Source organism: Microcaecilia unicolor, chromosome 11 (assembly GCF_901765095.1).
Source record: "Microcaecilia unicolor chromosome 11, aMicUni1.1, whole genome shotgun sequence".
In the NCBI taxonomy this organism is placed as follows: Eukaryota; Metazoa; Chordata; class Amphibia; order Gymnophiona; family Siphonopidae; genus Microcaecilia; species Microcaecilia unicolor.
In genome coordinates this window covers 206,858,466-206,878,964 of record NC_044041.1, presented here as the reverse complement: position 1 = coordinate 206,878,964, position 20,499 = coordinate 206,858,466, and the positions used below count along the sequence as shown (strand labels likewise).

Genomic DNA, 20,499 nt, shown 5'->3' with positions numbered 1-20,499 from the left:
CCTAATAAATAATAATAAATATAAAATCAAGAACCTGATAAAGATAATTATCTAACTTCTGGGAAGGTTCTAACAAGCTCAAAGAGTCAGGAGGATTTTATCAGCAGAGCTTTAGATCAGCCCATTTACCACATTATTCTGAGGGGGGGGGGTAACCTTGGAGGAGCCAAAAGGCATAAAAGTTAATGGGGGGGGGGGGGGGGGGGGGGGAGGAGGTGCAAGGCTGAAGGTTTGCCCAGGGCATCTAATACCTTTGCATCAGCCATGAACACAGGTGAAAAGAAGAATTTAACTCCCCAAAGATATTTTGTTGCTTTTCATAAGTACTTGGGATCCATCTGGCTCTGCCCTTCGCTCACATTTCCTCTGCACTCTCTCAGATGTAAGGTCACAGGTCGTTTCCTGCCAAGCCCTGTCCAAAGTGCTGTCCTGGGACCAATGTACAGTGTTCTTTTCCTCACATCTTGGCAGCACACTGAGGCAGGGACACAAATACATTGGCATTTCCTGAATGGCGCCAGTCCCCTCCCCTGCCAGGCCCTGAGCAGCAGCCCTCTCTGCAGAGCCTTTCCATCCTGCGCTTACACCTTACCCAATAGAGAAGAGACAGGAGACCTGAAATTACGAGTGCAACAAGTGGATAGGGAATGATTGTTCACTCTTTCCAACAATACCTGAAGATAACTAGCAGTAGATTTAAAGCACATTGTAGTTAATCCACTGTTAAAACATGGGGGTGATGTCAGGGCTAGTAATTTAGCTGTGTGTCCAGAGAGCAACTCCACTAAGCATTACCTAACCAGACAGCCTTAGGTATCTGGGAGCGAGCAGCATGAAATGGGCTTTTCTGTTTGAGAGATTTCTCAGTAAACTCCATTAGCCTCTGTCAGAAGCAGGGGCTGGACTCATGTCTCTCCCTGTCTCCGTAGGAAGTGAGTTTGGTAAGTTTAATAAATCTGTTTTTTATTTTATTTTATTTACTAGGATTTATTTTCCGTCTTTTCGAAGGAATTCACTCAAGGCGGTGTACAGTAAGAGTAAATCAAACATAAGCAATAGATATATGTACTAGAAGGGGGACGACGGTTGTTGGTCAGTTCTCTCTCATAGAACTTTTGCTACTGTCAGGCTGAAAGTTTTTGTGACCTGCATAAGTAACAGACCTGCACCTTTTCTCATACCTGTTCGCATAATTCCCTCCTATGCGCTGCAGCGTCACTCACCCATCCAAACTTCTCCAAACTGGCCAGCTCCCAGCTTCTCCACCAGCTTCAGGTTCTGTCGGGGCACCTCCCACTCGTCCTGCCACCATGGTTTCTGGGGTTTCTGAGTCTGGCAGGGCTGCTTCAGGCGAGTGCATAGTCCGTCCGCATTTTCTACAGGAGACCAGAAGATACAAGGGTCCTGGATCACCAGAGAGACATGCAGACATTCTCCACAACTCTATAGCACTCACTCGTACTCTCAGTGGCTGAGGTCCCCGGTCTCTCTATATCACTCACTCATTTACTCACAATCTCAGTGACTGAGCTCCCCAATCTCTCTATATCACTCACTCACACTCTCAGTGACTGAGCTCCCCAATCTCTCTATATCACTCACTCACACTCTCAGGAACTGAGCACCACAATCTCTCTATATCACTCACTCACACTCTCAGGGACTGAGCTCCCCAATCTCTCTATATCACTCACTCACACTCTCAGGAACTGAGCACCACAATCTCTCTATATCACTCACTCACACTCTCAGGGCCTGAGCTCCCCAATCTCTCTATATCACTCACTCACACTCTCAGGGACTAAGCTCCCTAATCTCTCTATACCACTCACTCACTCACACTCTCAGTGACTGAGCTTCTCGGCCTGTGGTAACACTTGCACTCTCAATGGAACACACCCCAAGGTTTCCTAGTGTGCCTGCCTGTCCTGGGAGTTATTGAATTGTCGTTCTTACGTGTATAATGCTCCACCAGCTCATGAAGGCTGCTGAATGTAATGCGCGGGGAAATGTAAAATCCACCATTGTCCAGGTTCCGGATCTTGTAATGCTTTACCACATCTCCATGAGTCTGATCGAGGTCTCGCACTGATAGTGAGTAGGAACCTGAAAGATAGCAGGGACTAGTATAACTGGACCGGTAGATAACTGGGGGGTGGGGTGGGGTCAGCCCTCATTGTGGACTTCCAGCAAGGCTCATGCCTCAACTGCTGAGGCTGTCCTGAGGACCTCTTTACAGTGAGTCTCTACCTAGACTGATTCTGTCAGCAGTTTCATCTTTCTATGAATTTCTGAATCACCTGTTACATAATTGAAATTGAAATTCACAGGTTATGTCCAGTTTCTATTCGATAAGTATGATTTGTTTTTCTATTTGTATTTACAATTATAATACACTTATATACAGCTTGTACCCAGAGCCGCCAATGGGGGGGGGGGGCAAATTTCCCTGGGCCTGGCCTCAAGAGGGGGCCCAGGCCCTGCTGCATGCCAGCAAGCTTCTTCCTGTCTGTTTCTGGGTCTGTCCTCTTCTGCTCCTGTGCCACCCAGGACCCGGATGATTGCATTAATGCAATATCGCGTTAATGCAATCATCCGGGTCCTGACTCCTGGCACAGACAGGAGCAGCACAGGAGAGGACAGAGCAAGGGAGCAGACAGAAAGGGGCTGGGCGGTGGCCTGAGTGTGGGGGGGGGGCGGGGCAGCGGTGGCAGCACAGGTGGGGGTGGTGGGTGGCGTGCACGAAGGTCCAGTCTTGTCCTGGGCCCAGCTGTATCTCTCGCTAGCCCTGCTTGTACCACTAAGGTTCGAAGCAGTTTACAAACTCATGAAAACTGAGGCAAAAACTCGGGAACCACAGAGAAGTAATAATCATTTATAAAAGATTAAACTAAAACCTAACATAAAAAATCTTCTAAAAAGAGTAGTCTTAAGACATTTCCTGAGAAGAACGTAACTATACATATTGTCTAAATGTAACGATAAGCTTTTCCAAATTCTCGGTGCTTGAAAGGTCAACAATTGTCAAAGAGGCTGAATCTTTTTACTTCCTTAGGCGAGGGAGATGTGAATGGAGAACATCTGTTTGATCTTCTATCTAAACCTATTAAAAGTGGAGAATTTCACATGAGACAATAAATATTCTGGACATTCACCATTTTCAACTTTAAATAACACACTTGCAAATGTAAATAAAATCCTCGCCTCTACAGGCAGCCAATGAAATTCAATATAGAAAGAAGAGATCCGGTCATATTTCTGCAAGGAAAAAATAAGTCTCACCGCCGTATTTTGTATCAATTGAAGTTTCTATAACTGAAGTTTGGGAGCTCCCAGAAATAAAAGGTTGCAATAATCTAGTTTAGACAATGTATTTATTTATTAGGATTTATTTACCGCCTTTTTGAAGGAATTCACTCAAGGCGGTGTACAGTAAGAATAGATCAAACATGAGCAGTAGGCAATTAGAGCAGTAAAAATATTCGAATAACAATACAAAGTATGGCATGGTATACTACTTGCAACGTCAACACAATACGTAATAGAGCATTTTAATTGATAGTGAAGGGTAAACCAAAGATGGAACATACAGATAGGTAAGAGAGTAGGAGGAGTTAGAAATAAGATGATTTCATAATAATAATGACTTCGCAAGAAACCTAAATTGGTCAGTCTCAAAATACTTCCTTCCTCATATGAGATTCCTCTATAATATTTATTTATTTATTTGTTGCATTTGTATCCCACATTTTCCCACCTATTTGCAGGCTCAATGTGGCTTACAAAGACCTGTTATGGCATCGCCATACCAGGAGGCAGATACAATTGGTGTAACAACAAGATCTTAAAAAGCTCCTAAAAAGCAGCGAACTGAACGAAGTGATAGAAAGGTGAATCAGGATAGGGTGAGGTGATGAAGTGTTATGATGAGTTATGGATTCTCGTTGTAGGCCTTGTTGAAGAGAGAAGTTTCCAGTGATTTACGAAAGCTAGTTATTTCGTTGATCTCTTTCAAGTCCTTTGGAAGTGCATTCCATAGTTGCGTGCTCATGTAGGAGAAGCTGGCTGCATGTGTTAGTTTGTATTTTAATCCTTTGCAGTTAGGGAAGTGTAGATTAAGGAATTTGTGGGCTGATCTTTTTGCATTTCTGGGAGGCAGGTCCACAAGGTCCATAATGTAGCTCGGGGCATCTCCATGGATAATTTTGTGAACAATTGTGCAGATCTTGAACGCGGTACATTCTTTAAGTGGGAGCCAGTGAAGACTTGTTCTTAGGGGTTTCGCACTTTCATATTTTGTTTTGCCAAATATGAGTCTGGCCGCTGTATTCTGGGCTGTTTGAAGTTTCTTGATAGTCTGTTCTTTGCATCCCACATAAAGTGCATTGCAGTAGTCCAGGTGACTTAGCACCATTGACTGAACCAGGTTACGGAAGATTGATCTTGGGAAGAAAGGTTTTACTCGTTTGAGCTTCCACATGGAATGGAACATTTTTTTCGTTGTGTTCTTCACGTGGGTTTCGAGTGTGAGATTACGATCAATGGTAACTCCCAGTATTTTCAGGCTATTTGAGATTGGAAGAAAGAGGTTTGGTGTGGTTATGGTGGTGAATTTGTTTGTGTTATATTGTGAGGTAAGTATGAGGCACTGTGTTTTTTTCTGCATTGAGTTTTTTTCGGAATGCATCAGCCCAGGAGTGCATGATTTGGAGGCTTTGATTGATTTCGTTGGTGATTTCTTTTACATTGTGTTTGAACGGGATATATATCGTAACATAGTCTGCATATATGTAGGGGTTGAGGTTGTGGTTGGCTAGCATCTTGGCTAAGGGTATCATCATTAGATTGAAGAGGGTAGGTGAGAGGGGGGATCCCTGGGGGACTCCGCATTCAGGTGTCCATGTGGCTGAAATATCCTCTTTCACTATTACTTGGTATGATCTTGTGGTCAGGAATCCTCTAAACCAGTTGAGAACGTGACCTCGAATTCCAAAGTATTCAAGGATATTTAGTAGTATTCTGTGGTCGACCACGAGAGACTTATTTGGATGGGAACAGCTGAAGGAAATAGAACATCAGTGGGCAAAACTGAAAGGAGCTATTTTAAAGGTAACTAACCTTTAAGAAAAGTACCTAAAAGTAAGGGAAAGAGAAGGCTGCTTTGGTTCTCAAATGTATTAGCTGAAAGGGTAAAGGAAAAAAGGTTGACCTTCATAAATTACAAGACATCACAGAAAGAAGAAGACAGGCAAAAATATCTGGAAAAGCTAAGATAAGATGGAAAAGCTGTCAGGATAGCAAAGATGCAAATGGAAGAAAAGATAGCCAATGAGGTAAAATTGGGGGACAAGACATTTTTTGGATATGTAAGTGATAAGAGGAAGTGCCAAAATGGCATTGCGGGACTCAAGTGTGAACGGAGGGGGAATATGTAGAAGCTGATAATGATAAAGCTGAACTGATTAACAATTATTTCTGTTCTGTGTTCATGGATGAAAGGCCTGGGGTAGGACCACAGAAAACAAATGCAAATGGGGATGGATGGATGGATGGTAGACCAAGACCCGTTCTCAGAGGACTGTGTCTGTGAGGAGCTGGCAAAACTACAAGTAGACAAAGCGATGGGGCCTGATGGGATATATCTGAGGGTTCTCAAGGAACTCGGAGACATTCTGGCTGCTCCATTGTCTGACCTCTCCAATGCTTCTTTAAAGTCTGGAGTGGTCATGGAGGACTGGAGAAGGGCAGATGTGCAAAAGAGCAGAAGTAAGGAGGAGGTTGGGAATTACAGACCTGTCAGTCTGACCTCGGTGGTGAGTAAACTAATGGAAACGCTTTTAAAGTGGAGGATCGTGAGTTTTCTTGAATCGAATGGACTGCAGGACCCGAGACAGGTTGTGTCAGACAAATATGATTGATTTCTTTGACTGGGTGACCAAACAGTTGAACGTGAGAGGGGGCACTAGATGTGATGTACTTGGATTTTAGCAAAGCCTTTGTCACAGTTCCATATAGAATTTGAGTGCAACTTATAGAATAGCAACTAAGGGCAGTTATGCAGGTAACTGCTAATTGGTGCCAATTACAGCCAATAATTAGCTGTTAATTCCAATTAACAGGAAATCATTGAATTAAATTATGCAGAACTGACCTTATTCTGTAAGTTGCACTTGCAAATTTGCATTCTAGTCAGTAATTTGAGCGTGCAAGCTTGTTGAATTTTAAGTAGCTCTATCACACAAAGTGCTATAATTCCAGCCCTGTTCAGAAACTAAACCAGAAGTTCTGCTTAAGAGATCTGTTTGGCCGACTAGTGGTCTAAGCAAATCAGATTGTGATCTGTTGCCAGGGCCGGTGTTACACACATACTGGAGCCCCAGCATGGAGGAGGCCCCAGAGCCCAGCAGCAGGGCTGTGTCTCCTTCAACTTCAGGCTGCACCTCTCTAATGTCATCCCTGTGTGTTGCATCATTAGTTACCTTTCGTAGTTTCACTCTCACGCACTAAGAACGAGCCGTTCATGTTTCCAGGGGCCAGCAGCTGCCGCTCTGCATCTTTCCGCCCCAGGTCCTTGAAAAACCAACTGAAGAAGAAAAAAAGAACATTACTGGGCTTCCTCACCCTTTGCAGCCTGCTAAAAGCCAAATCAGAGCCAAAGAAGCTGGAAGAAAAAGGGTCTGAACAAAACCAGAAAGACCCTGGCCACCCATGTGCCTGAGCAGGACCCTGAACCTTGAGCCCAGGAAGTCAAATGCATCACTCCAAGGTGACACTGGGTGGCTGGACTCAAGACCCAGAATTGTAGGGTTCTGGAGGGGGCTGTCTGAGGGTGACCTCACATCCCTCAGTGGCTTTACTCACACTTCTGGCTCCAGGGTGTTCAATGCTGCAATGAAATTATAAGGAACAAAGCCGTGCTGGCCAGTAGTGAGGGACTGGGCCTTCCACCACTCCCCGTTCCTAAAAGGGATAAAGACATTGTTAGCCTGGACACGTTCACTCATGCATATGTACCTACAAGTCAGAAGCAGGGTGTCTCTTCAGTTCACTGTTAGGGTTAAGGCTACTTCTAACTGTATGTCCTTTAACTATCTCAGCTGGGGTTCCTATGTCTGAGCTACAACAATCTGACAAGGCTTCTGTACCTTTATATCAGATAAGGCATCAACCCTGCCAGCTGACGTTTGTTGGAATGTGGGATCTTGCCTACCTGCTACCAGTTGGATAACCTGTATTGCAAGAGGTCTTTGAGTCTGCAGACTCTAGGCAGCACATGGTATAAAGGGTCATGGATTTGATATACTGCCTCTATTACATATATTATATGCAGGTGCTTTCTCTGTCCCTAGTGGACTCACATTTCTTTTTTTGTTGTTGTACCTGGGGCAAAAGGAGCTGCAGTAGGAATCAAACCCAGCCCCCCCCCCCTTGGTTCTCAGGCCACTCAGTAACCATTAGGCTATTCCTCCACTCAGAGATATGACTGGTTAAGGCTCCCTGCACTCCAGCACAGCTTTATAGAGAAGAGTAGCCCAGTCGTTAGAGCAGTGAGAACCAAGAAAACCAGGATTCAAATTTCAGTCCTTTCATTGGGACTCCTTGAAAAAGTCACTTTACTCACCATTGTCCCAGGTAGAAAATTAAATTGTAAGCCTCTAGGGACAGGGACCTGCCTTTTGCATCTGACATATGATTTTCCTTGAGCTCAAGTTAGCTCATTTGCATTCCGTTTTCGTTAGTTGCTACCGTGATAGGAAAATGGCTCGGAGAAGCCTTTTGTGCATGTCACGGTTTACTACTTGCTCGTTGAACTGGCTAGAACCAGTTTGAAAACCACGTTGTTGGCTCGTTATGTTTAGTGCATCTACCCCTAAATCCCAAAGTCAAATCCAGAAGACTTACTGCTCAAGAATCCGGAGCTGCTCTCCTTTCTGAAATCCCAAGTCCCCATCATGAGCCGGTTCATAACTGTACAAAGCCACGACCAGTTTCTCTGCAAGTAGTCACAGGACATATCAATGAAATTATTAGCACCATGACTAAGTGTAAGGGAGGCTGTACACAGATGGCAGTGGTCACCACAAGAATTTATGTCAAATCTCTTTATTAAGAAAATACATTGTTGTTTCTTTTACTTACCAACTCATGATATGATACAACAATTTTCAACATTTTTCACCATTTTCCTACCTTTAAACCCCCTTCCCCTTTTACGTAAATTCTCTGTGTTGGAAAAAATGCTAAAACAAGAAGATTTCTGTTTAGATATGAAATGTATCCGTAGTATCTTCCCCACCCCAAAGATACGCTACTATACAAGATTTCTTCTCTTAATTTCTGACTGCATTCATTCTCCTCTAGCCTCAAACACTGAGGGATCCTTTTACAAAGCTGCGTTAAAAAGTGGCCTCGGGATGCCCTTGTGCGGGTCTTTCCTGCCTGCTAACACAGCAGTAAAATGACCAATTTTAGAATTTTTGTATTAGCAGGTGCCCATTACAAAGGATTAGCACGAATTTTGTAGGTAGTAAAGGCTGACACACTGTTCAGTTAATGTGCGCTAATGCAGCTACGCTAACTGATTAGCGCAGAAAACGCCCGCTCTCTGCCCAGGCACGCCCCCCCCCACAAAAAAAACAACAACATGTATTTTTTGTGCAAGGTTTGTGCGTGCAGATTGCAAAATTACGACAGGACACCCGAGTGCATTCCACTGTAATCGCACGCTAGCGTCTACTGCAGCTTTCGAATGATACCTCTGGACCCAGGTGCGCTTCAAATTCTTCCACTTTCTGAAAGAGTCTGTTGACCATAATAATGTTAATGCTACACATTCTGAGAGAGGACTGAAGTCTATAAATGGCACCGAAAGCCCTGCCCTAAGACCTATTCTATAAACTGCGCTGAAAGTTTGGCACTGAACTGCACCTAACTTTAGACGCGAGGATTTACACATCTTTGTGCCTAAATTAGACGCAGATCTCCTTATTCTACCACAGAATGCCCTGATCCGCCCAGGACCCTCATGGCCAACGCCCCCTTTCTGGAATCACGCGTAAACTTTATGCGCAGATCCTGACACCTAAATATGCATGTGTAAATTTGAAGTAATGCCAATTAACACCGATAATTAATTGTTAAGGCCCAATTATTGGTGTTACTTGGATCATATGCAATTTTTTGTACTATTTCTTGAATTTGGGGGAGATTGTTGATAAAGTCACAAACAGATATATATGTATCTATGGAAGAATGAATACTAAGTAAAAACTAGACCCATCTTACCCCCAAGTAAAAGAGATGATTTCTGTTCATATGGGACCCATCCCCAGAAAGCCAGAAGCGTGATCTGCAATACGATGTGATATGGAAATGGAATATTGAATCCCTAAGGTTAGTTTGTTATTTCTTCTCTTATAAGTTGCAAAGAAGGTTGTTGAAAGTTAATTACTGCATAAGTTGTCACTGGGGTTCTGTACTGATTTCTTATATATAACCAGTAAAAATGGTTTTGAAACATAAATAAATAAAAACTAAGGGACCCTTTAGGAAAGTGTGTTAGGTTGTTCATGTTGCACATTTAAGAGGCGAGGGAGGAGAATTGGTATGAAGAGTGTGTAGCAATTAGTGTGTTACACTCATCACACACTAGCCAACTAATACACACTTAGCCTGGGACCACTTACTGCTTCCTAAAGAGGAGTCACTAAGTTCATAAAATATGAATGCACGCCACCTTCGATTTGAAGCCCTGTTAAATGGCATTGTTGGTGGGGGGCAATTATGAAGTCCTAGACCTTGCAGTTCCAGCGCTGGTAATGTTTAATATAAAGGAAAAACCATAATCTACGGATGGTGAAGTGTGGAGACATTTTTAAGGGCCATTTGGTGCCTAGCACAAGCTAACAAGTTAAGCACCCACTTCCACTTCCCCTTCCTCTCCTCAGGTAATTGAAAGACAACGAGTCACGCAATTCACTTTTTTTTAGGCCATTTCAAGACTATTTTGGATGCAGCAGGTTTCCATCTGTTAAGAACTAATTACCATTTGAAGGGAGCTATAGACTACTATGGACCTGGACAGAGAGAGACAAGAAAGGAGAATGACATATTTGACAACTGAATCCTGATTCCTTTGAAGTGAGATAAAGATTCTTTTACTCAGGATGTGTTTATTTAACAAAAGGACCGAGGATGTGTCTTTTAAGGAAATGCAATTTTTTTATGTACCTTTTGGCAATTTTAACAGACAAATCACATATCCTATATGGTGTATTCCTGGAACAACCTATACTTTGGGCTGAGAAACCCTATATAAGTGCCTGGTCTGAAAGGCAGAAGGGGCCACTGAAAACCTTCCTCAGTTTGTCTCAGCAGACTACTACTACTACTTAACATTTCTAGAGCGCTACTAGGGTTACGCAGCGCTGTACAGTTTAACAAAAAAGGACAGTCCCTGCTCAAAGGAGCTTACAATCTAAAGGACGAAATGACAAGTTGGGGCAGTCTAGATTTCCTGAATAGAGGTTTAGTGGTTAGGTGCCGAAGGCGACATTGAAGAGGTGGGCTTTGAGCAAGGCTTTGAAGATGGGCAGTGAGGGGGCCTGGGGTATGGGCTCAGGGTGATTATTCCAGGCATGGGGTGAGGCGAGGCAGAAAGGGTGGAGCCTGGAGTCGGCGGTGGTGGAGAAGGGTACTGAAAGGAGGGATTTGTCTTGACTAAGGAATAGACTAAGGAATAGGCGTCCATTTCCATGGCAACTATGTTCCCTCCCTACCCTGTTTTTCATTTGCTGCTACTAATTCTTTATTTTTCATGTTCTTGGGTAAGAATAAACTTTATTAACGAGAGAAGCTTCTTTCGTTTATAGTTTGTTTTTGTTTTTTTGGTACTTATCAGGCCGGTGGTCCTAAGTTGGGGAATTTGTATGGGTGAGGTGTTGGGTTTTGGGTTCTGATAAGCCCAGGCCCAAAATGGCTCTGTTCTTCTCTGCCCCACTCTGTGCTAGAGGTACATTTACCTACAGAGAGGGAGAACAGCATTTTATATTATCCTTGGCATGTGGACAAATTATGAGACCAGTAGCCTTCCCCCATAGCTCAGATTAGTAGCCACAGTTCCACTTCCTGTTCTTAATAATTTTGGGGTTTACCTTGTAGGGGAGAAGCGGGTGGAGTCCCAGTGTGATAGGAGACTAGAGGATCCCGCATTTCAGAGTCTGCACATATCTGTGGAGTAAAATTACACAAGTTCAACAGAGACTTTCTCTTTGCAACCCCCCCCCCCCCAAAAAAAAAAAAAAATCTCCTCTCTGCTCACTTTACCTATGGCTTATTATCCATGAAATACCAGTGATATATTATCAGCTGTATCTTTTTCTTACTTGTGGTACATTATCAAGGGAAGCAGCTATTTGTCAACTGAAATGTTATAGGCTTGATGTAATCTACATTAAACAGAGAAGGTTCTGCCATGAGTGAAATAACCTAGTTCTTAGAGCAGCAACACAGTGACCTGAGGACACCAGGACTCAGATCCTGATTCCCCTATTGATGCTTCTTCATCCTCCCTACTGCAAGCCCTCTAAGGACTGGGAAATACTGATGGTACCTGAATTTAACTTGCCTTGAGCTCAGTCCAGAAAACCAAATCCTCTCTTTACCTGTTGCTTACTCTCAGCTGGTAGAGGGTAGTGGCAGTGTTCACAGATCTCAAAGTTTTCAAACCACTCCTCGTCATAATCTGAACTGCAGTTACAGCCCATGGCAACTGAAAAGAGGAAAAAAGAGAGAGAGAGAGAAAGAAAGAAAGAAAAGTGGGGGGTTGAATATAGAGGCTGCAGGAGTCTACATGTCAGTCACAGGAGACTCTAAGCAGGGAAGCTGGAGAGCACCAAAGGGACTGGACAGTCGTCCATTTGAGTGTTCCTATAACAAGGCTAACACTTAGGTCATTGATGGCGAACCTTTCAGAGACCGAGTGCCCAAACAGCAACCCAAAATCTAATTATTTATCACAAAGTGCCAACAGGGCAATTTAACCTGAATAACAGGTGCCGGTACTCATTATGGGCGGGGTCACCACATATGACTCCACCCCTATGATAGCCACACCCCTTACACCAGCCATGGCGCATATAAACAGACATCATTGAAAATATTATACTAGTATAGGAGAAAAAAAATAGCATGTTTTTTTTTCATTATAAATCATTCCTGTAAGCTGTTACAGCTCCAGTATACCCAGTGCAAAATAAGACAGCAGATGTAAATTCTCAAATTGGACATATTCCAAACACTAAAATGAAAATAAAATGATTTTTCCTACCTTTGTTGTCTGGTGATTTTGTTTTTCTATCCATATTGGTCCTAGTCTCTGATTCTGCTGCTCTCTATCTGTTCCCTTAACTCCGTTTCCAGGGCTTCCCTCCCTCCCACCCAACCAGCACCAGGCATCCCTCCCTCGCTCCCACCAGGCATCAGGCATCCCTCCCTCCCTCCCACCAAGCACCAGGCAGCATCCCTCCCACCAAGCACCAGGCATCCCTCCCTCCCACCCAGCACCAGGCACCAGGCATCCCTACCTTGCACTAGGCACCAGACATCTCTCCCTCCCACCCAGCATCAGGCATCCCTCCCTCCCATTAAGCACGAGGCATCCCACCCTCCCACCAAGTACCAGGCATCAGGCATCCCTACCTTGCACTAGGCACCAGGCATCTCTCCCTCCCACCAAGTACCAGGCATCAGGCCTCCCACCCAGCATCAGGCCTCCCTCCCACCTACCCAGCACCAGGTCGCCCGAGCACCAGGTCACCCGCCCACCCTCCCTCTGAGCACCAGGGCCCCCCCTCTGAAATTTAAAAGTCATACCTGGTCGGGGTTAAGGTGGCATCAGCAGCGAAAAGCGTGCTGGCTCAGCACGTCTTCAGCCTTCCCTTCTGTCTCTCAAACGCTGGTCCCGCCCTTGCGGAAACAGGAAATTAGCAGCTCAGATGGAGCAGGAGGTAAAATGCTGCCATCTTTCAGCTACTTTCACCAGCTGATCAAGTCACTCTCCAGGGCCTCCCTTCACCAGCCCAATCCTACTGCTGTCCTGAGTCTCCCCTGCTGCCAATCCCACCCCTGTCCTGAGTGGTGGACGGAGTTCACATGTAGATTAAAAAATACCTTTTATCTATGCACTTACTTGGGTAAAGCGTGTCCTCGTGTGCACCAGCCCTTGATCACCTACACTCCTGACCCGTTTGCTGCTCCAGATGTTGGTATTTTATACAGACCAGTAGGCCCAAACTGGCCATTAGAAAATGTTGCCCTGTGGTAACCCACCAAAGCATAACCTACTTTCCCAAAACACCAAGCTTAATGGGGATCAACTGTGCCCACAGAAATTCTAGGGGGGACAGACAGGATTAGGCCGAGGGAGGGAATAATGTGTGCAGTTTTGCATTTTTTAACCTATTTACAGTGGTGGAAATAAGTATTTGATCCCTTGCTGATTTTGTAAGTTTGCCCACTGACAAAGACATGAGCAGCCCATAATTGAAGGGTAGGTTATTGGTAACAGTGAGAGATAGCACATCACAAATTAAATCCGGAAAATCACATTGTGGAAAGTATATGAATTTATTTGCATTCTGCAGAGGGAAATAAGTATTTAATCCCTCTGGCAAACAAGACCTAATACTTGGTGGCAAAACCCTTGTTGGCAAGCACAGCGGTCAGACGTCTTCTGTAGTTGATGATGAGGTTTGCACACATGTCAGGACGAATTTTGGTCCACTCCTCTTTGCAGATCATCTCTAAATCATTAAGAGTTCTGGGCTGTCGCTTGGCAACTCGCAGCTTCAGCTCCCTCCATAAGTTTTCAATGGGATTAAGGTCTGGTGACTGGCTAGGCCACTCCATGACCCTAATGTGCTTCTTCCTGAGCCACTCCTTTGTTGCCTTGGCTGTATGTTTTGGGTCATTGTCGTGTTGGAAGACCCAGCCACGACCCATTTTTAAGGCCCTGGCGGAGGGAAGGAGGTTGTCACTCAGAATTGTACGGTACATGGCCCCATCCATTCTCCCATTGATGCGGTGAAGTAGTCCTGTGCCCTTAGCAGAGAAACACCCCCAAAACATAACATTTCCACCTCCATGCTTGACAGTGGGGACGGTGTTCTTTGGGTCATAGGCAGCATTTCTCTTCCTCCAAACACGGCGAGTTGAGTTCATGCCAAAGAGCTCAATTTTTGTCTCATCTGACCACAGCACCTTCTCCCAATCACTCTCGGCATCATCCAGGTGTTCACTGGCAAACTTCAGACGGGCCATCACATGTGCCTTCCGGAGCAGGGGGACCTTGCGGGCACTGCAGGATTGCAATCCGTTATGTCGTAATGTGTTACCAATGGTTTTCGTGGTGACAGTGGTCCCAGCTGCCTTGAGATCATTGATAAGTTCCCCCCTTGTAGTTGTAGGCTGATTTCTAACCTTCCTCATGATCAAGGATACCCCACGAGGTGAGATTTTGCGTGGAGCCCCAGATCTTTGTCGATTGACAGTCATTTTGTACTTCTTCCATTTTCTTACTATGGCACCAACTGTTGTCTCCTTCTCGCCCAGCGTCTTACTGATGGTTTGTAGCCCATTCCAGCCTTGTGCAGGTGTATGATCTTGTCCCTGACATCCTTAGACAGCTCCTTGCTCTTGGCCATTTTGTAGAGGTTAGAGTCTGACTGATTCACTGAGTCTGTGGACAGGTGTCTTTCATACAGGTGACCATTGCCGACAGCTGTCTGTCATGCAGGTAACGAGTTGATTTGGAGCATCTACCTGGTCTGTAGGGGCCAGATCTCTTACTGGTTGGTGGGGGATCAAATACTTATTTCCCTCTGCAGAATGCAAATAAATTCATATACTTTCCACAATGTGATTTTCCGGATTTAATTTGTGATGTGCTATCTCTCACTGTTACCAATAACCTACCCTTCAATTATGGGCTGCTCATGTCTTTGTCAGTGGGCAAACTTACAAAATCAGCAAGGGATCAAATACTTATTTCCACCACTGTATATTGTTTTGAAGGAAAAAGTCATCTACAGCGAAAGCAGGTGCAGATCCCTATGTAATCTTCTAACGGAAAAGACGCTACTGCTGCTCTGTACCCATGAACTCTGCGATTATGTGGGCTGCCACGAAGTCCTTGCTAGTCTTAGTTTAGTACAACATTCAGTGTCAGAAGCTGCTGTGCACCTGGGCCTGTACAGCTCACAGTACACTGTCAGACTTTCCTTTTCGCTCTTTCTTGTGGCTCTTTGCCACTCATTTCCGGGAGAGTAGGAGAACAATTGTTTGTGTGCTGTGCTTGTGAAATGAGCACATGGAAGGGAAGCCCCTCCGAATGACTCTGAACATAAGACCAGCCAGGTAGACCAGGACCTGTCACTGGACTAGAAAATGTTCAGAAGAAAAGGGATGAAGGTGGCACAGCAAATGTGCTTAATCCATTACACACAGAGTGAGGGGGAAAATACACCTAAACATGAAACATATGCACACAAAAACACAGACATGCTCATGAGAGAAATGGAATAAAAACAGGCTGAAGAATGTTAAGACACTAAAGCCTCATACGACCCTTCCGCAGCTGAGCTTAACTCAGGGGTATAACCATAGACCCTTTCTCCTCCTCTGCTGAGTATATATTTACATAAGAACACAAGCACTGCCATACTGGGACAGACTGAAGGTTCCAGTATCCTGTTTCCAACAGTTGCCAATTCAGGTCACAAGTACTTTGGCAAGATCCCAGAACAGTAAAACAGATTTTATGGTGCTTATCTTAGAAATAAGCAGTGGATTTTCCCCAAGTCCATCTTAATAACAGCTTATGGACTCTTCTTTTAAGAAATTGTCCAAACCTTTTTAAACTCTGCTAAGCTAACTGCTTTTACCACATTCTCCAGCAATGAATTCCAGAGTTTAATTACAAGTTGAGTGAAGAAATATTTTCTCCGGTTTCTTTTTTTACTACTTAGTAGCTTTGTTGGGTGCCCCCTAGTCCTAGTATTTTTGGAAAGAGTAAACAAGTGATTCACATCTACCAATTCCACTCCACTCAGTATTTTATAGATCTCTATCATATCTCCACTCAGCATCTTTTCTCCAAACTGAAGAGCCCTAGCTGCTTTAACCTTTCCTCATAGGGAAGTTGTTCCATCCCCTTTATAATTTTAGTCTCCCAAATAATTTATAAGAGCTATTTTATAAAATTATCCTCATTAGATATATAAAAGTAACACAAAGGCTAGTATGTTATGTTAGGTTATGTTATCTTATGTTAGGTTAGGTTATGCAATGCTTATATTTTGCAAATACCACAAATGGTTCAATGCAGATCACAATAAAAACCAATATATCTCTGGTTACAAGTCAGCAGACAAGATCTGAGATTATAATCAACTCATATTAAATTCCATAAATAAAAATGTCTGAAGAGCTTTCCTAAAAGTATAATAATTGGTCAAGATTCAAAATTGTAGCAGTAACGAGTTCCATACAGAAACAACTTGAAAAACGAAGAGAGGAATTATGAAATATCCTAAATTTGGTAACACGTCTTGACAGAGGAAAAAGTTAACAGCATTAAGGTTCCTAGTTCTGGATCCAGTTTTCATGTGCAACAATGTAAACCAGTCCATCAGATAAAGAGGAGCATCACCCTATATGATCTTAAATGTCAATGTACAGAGCTTGAATCTGCATCTTGCATATATGGGTAAACAATGAAGGCTTTGCAACAGTACTGAAGCAGAATCGAATCTACTTAGAGAGAAAATTTAGCCGTTCAGCTGTGTTCTGAACTAATCTCTTTATCAAAGTTTTAATGCAAAAGATATAAATAATATTGCAGTTGTCCAGCTTAGGTAATAACAAAGCCTGAACCAGAAATCTAAAGGCACTTGGTTCAAAGTATTTGCGAACTGATCGTCATCAAAAAAGAGCTCTGGATCAGTGATGTCACATGGTAGGAAAACGATAGTCAGCTGTCTACCTCGACTTCTAGAATTTTAGATTTAGATACAAATGAGAAGGTGTTAATACCGATAGTAAATAGTTGGGAAAACTCTGGTGTGTTTGTCGGATCTAACCCTAAAAATGTGGTCTTATTGCTATTTAATTTCAGCCAATTAGTTATGATCCAACATTCTATCAGATATTAGGGTCAACGTAGTCGCCCAGTCATTTGCTAATGGAAATAGTAAAGTGATGTCATCAGCATAGATATAGAAAGGAACCTTAAATTGTTCTAATAGATATCCCAGAGGATAGAGATTAAATAACGTGGAGACAGAGGAACTCCACATTCGGGGCTCCAATAGGGGGAATTAACACTATCCTTCTGAACCATATAGTGGAGGAGTGGCCTAGTGGTTAGGGTGGTGGACTTTGGCCCTGGGGAACTTCGATTCCCACTTCAGGCACAGGCAGCTCCTTGTGACTCTGGGCAAGTCACTTAACCCTCCATTGCCCCATGTAAGCCCCATTGAGCCCTGCCATGAGTGGGAAAGCACGGGGTACAAATGTAATAAAAAAAATATATATATACCTCCTAGTAATTAAAAGTATGATGTTCAATCTTCTGGCTTTTACAGGATTGTTCTGAGAAGATTGATAATGGTCTAATCATAATTTTTCAATTCAATTATCAACATTTTAGGAGGGGGGGGGGAGGAGGGCCTAGATAACTGAGGGGTTCAAAGCCTGAAGGTCTAACACTCTTGCATTGGCCTTGTTCAAATCAAGAGCCATGATGATCAGAGGAGATCTCTGTCCAACACAAGGCAATCCTGTCATGTCCTGTCCCATCCCACATCTGTACAACAAACAGGATTCTTTTATGCATCACAACCGTACAGCACAAGAGTTCTTTCATGTCTCACTGTATGTCCCGCCACCCTATAGGGTGGCATAGGGGATTCTCCCACGTCTCATCCCATATCTCATCTCTGTCCAACACAACGGATTCTGTGGTACCCCATCCCATATCCCACCACCATACAGTACAGGGAATTCTCCCAGATCCCATCCTCTGCCCCACACAGAGGATTTATGTGTTCCCTTGACTAAATTCTCCTAATCTGTGACTTCAACCTCTTTATCTAAACACATTGAGCAGCCATGGCCTCGACCTGGGGGAGAATCCCGAGAGCATTGGTTCACAAACAAAGAAAACAAAGAGAAGAAGGACCCCAAGACAACGGACTTACCTGCCTGCACTGGAGAGCTCTTCTCACACTCACACTCCCATGTCTGGAAGAAGGCAAGGTCCTTCTAGAGTCACCAAGTAAGCTTTACGCATATCTTCCCTTGGGGAGGTGGGATATTTGGATACCCAAAGCTTTCGTATCAGACTAGAAGAAAGGTTCTGTGTGTGTGTCTCTCAGCCTCTCTTCACTTCCTGCCCTACCTTCTTGTCAGCAAACTGTATACTTCGATCTCAGCCTCACACAGAAGGTGTTCTCAAGACCACAAAGTGAAGTTGCAAATTTACTGATCCTGTGCTGCAGCTAGTGGGGACCTGTGGCCCAGTATTTAACCTGATTATTATATCGTTTACCAGGAATAACCTTGACTTCTCATGTGTTAGTGGGAAAGAGACAGGAAGTGGAATGAAGGCAGAGCAGAAACAGTAGGTACAGAAAGATACATGCAGCGGAGCATTTGGCCACCTTGGATTAGATGCATTTAGCTACCTGATGGGTCTTGTCCTGAGCCAATGACAGGAAAGTTTAGCAGTTAATAGTGAAATCTGTGATGTTCCATAATATTTCATACATTGCACATAAAAATATGATGCTTTCAATTTCCTGTAAATAAAAACATGAAGGGCCTTGCTGAAGAATGACTTTTTCTGGGAAGAGTTATTGGTATAGCCACGTCACTGGCTATACACACAGGGAAGGCCATAATTTTCCCACATGGCGTGCATATGAAGATGTGATGATCCCATGAATATATTCTGTTCCCTAGCAGTGTACTTTGAAGGCTGCAATCAGTCATGTACTCTTCCTAGGTCTGCAACGAGGTCTTTCCTGAGCGGCTGCCAGATTTTCATGCCCCTGTATGGGAAGCCCGTGCACTGCCATTATTGCTAATTATTTCTGGTCAAGATGATTTGAGCCCAGTGAACAGAAATATTGAGAAGGGCTGAGGGGAGTAGGAGTCTAAAGCTACCCTCTTCCTCCTCCTGCTTCTGAGGTCTCTGCACTCAGCTAGCAGAGGAAAAGTACAAACCACAGCCCTATTGTCTTGGTTTCTGAGCACTTCAGAAGCTCAAATACATCATGTCTGGTACCTGTAGCCCAAGCTGACATGGGAGGGACAGAGCTAGAAAAGATCAGAGAAAAAAGGAAGGGGTGAAATAGGCAGAAGTTACTTGAAGGTCCTGGTTGGCCTTTTCTCCTTTTCCCTCTCACATCATCCTTGGTTTTTCTCTGTGGGCGCTGCTGTGTAATTCCTCTCCAATATACAGAAATAAAGGCTAATGAACAGCTTTAGGTGAGATGTTTATATCACGCTACTACTACTACTACTACTACTACTACTACTACTTAACATTTCTAGAGCGCTACTAGGGTTACGCAGCGCTGTACAATTTAACAAAGAGAGACAGTCCCTGCTCAAAGAGCTTACAATCTAATAGACAAGTGAATGGTCGGTCCGATAGGGGCAGTCAAATTGGGGCAGTCTGGATTCACTGAACGGTAAGGGTTAGGTGCCGAACGCAGCACTGAAGAGGTGGGCTTTAAGCAAAGACTTGAAGACGGGCAAGGAGGGGGCTTGGCATAAGGGTTCAGGAAGGTTGTTCCAAGCATAGGGTGAGGCGAGGCAGAATGAGCGGAGCCTGGAGTTGGCGGTGGTGGAGAAGGGTACTGAGAGGAGGGATTTATCCTGTGAACGGAGGTTACGGGCGGGAACGTAAGGGGAGATGAGGGTAGAAAGATAGTGAGGGGCAGCAGACTGAGTGCATTTGTAGGTAAGAAGGAGAAGCTTGAATTGAATGCGGTATCTGATCGGAAGCCAGTGAAGTGACCTGAGGAGAGGGGTGATATGAGTATATCGGTTCTGGCGGAATGTGAGATGTGCAGCAGAGTTCTGAACAGACTGAAGGGGGGATAGATGGCTAAGTGGGAGGCCGGTGAGGAGTAAGTTGCAGTAGTCCAGGCGAGAGGTAATGAGAGTGTGGATGAGAGTTCGGGTGGTGTGTTGAGAGAGGAAAGGGCGAATTTTGCTGATGTTTTACTAAGGTAAAAGTTCAGTGGTGAGCTTTCAAGAACTCTGTACCTTCATCCAGTCAGTGCACAAATATATTAGGAACCCAATGCTTCATAGATTAGTCTATAAAGCCGCATCACTGCCCAGCTGTTTGGTGATTTCTGTGAACAGAAAAATGAACTCAGGGGAACCTTGGCACCAGGCTGTGGGTAGCTTCTGACACTTCAGTTCAAA

The 20,499-nt window shown here is 44.1% G+C and overlaps 1 protein-coding gene across 1 annotated transcript in view; it reads right to left on the bottom strand.

Annotated features, from left to right (window-relative positions):
• LCK (LCK proto-oncogene, Src family tyrosine kinase) overlaps positions 1-18,412 on the bottom strand; it is a 44,793-nt gene extending 26,381 nt beyond the window's left edge. Inside the window, exons 1-8 of the mRNA XM_030219633.1 lie at positions 18,258-18,412; positions 11,664-11,770; positions 11,154-11,229; positions 7,903-7,993; positions 6,862-6,960; positions 6,480-6,583; positions 1,957-2,106; positions 1,224-1,376 (exon numbers count right to left, since the gene is read on the bottom strand). Coding sequence (XP_030075493.1) covers positions 1,224-1,376; positions 1,957-2,106; positions 6,480-6,583; positions 6,862-6,960; positions 7,903-7,993; positions 11,154-11,229; positions 11,664-11,765 — 775 coding nt within the window. The 5' untranslated portion in view covers positions 11,766-11,770; positions 18,258-18,412. The remainder of the gene's footprint in view (positions 1-1,223; positions 1,377-1,956; positions 2,107-6,479; positions 6,584-6,861; positions 6,961-7,902; positions 7,994-11,153; positions 11,230-11,663; positions 11,771-18,257) is intronic.
• Between the last annotated feature and the right edge of the window lie 2,087 nt (positions 18,413-20,499).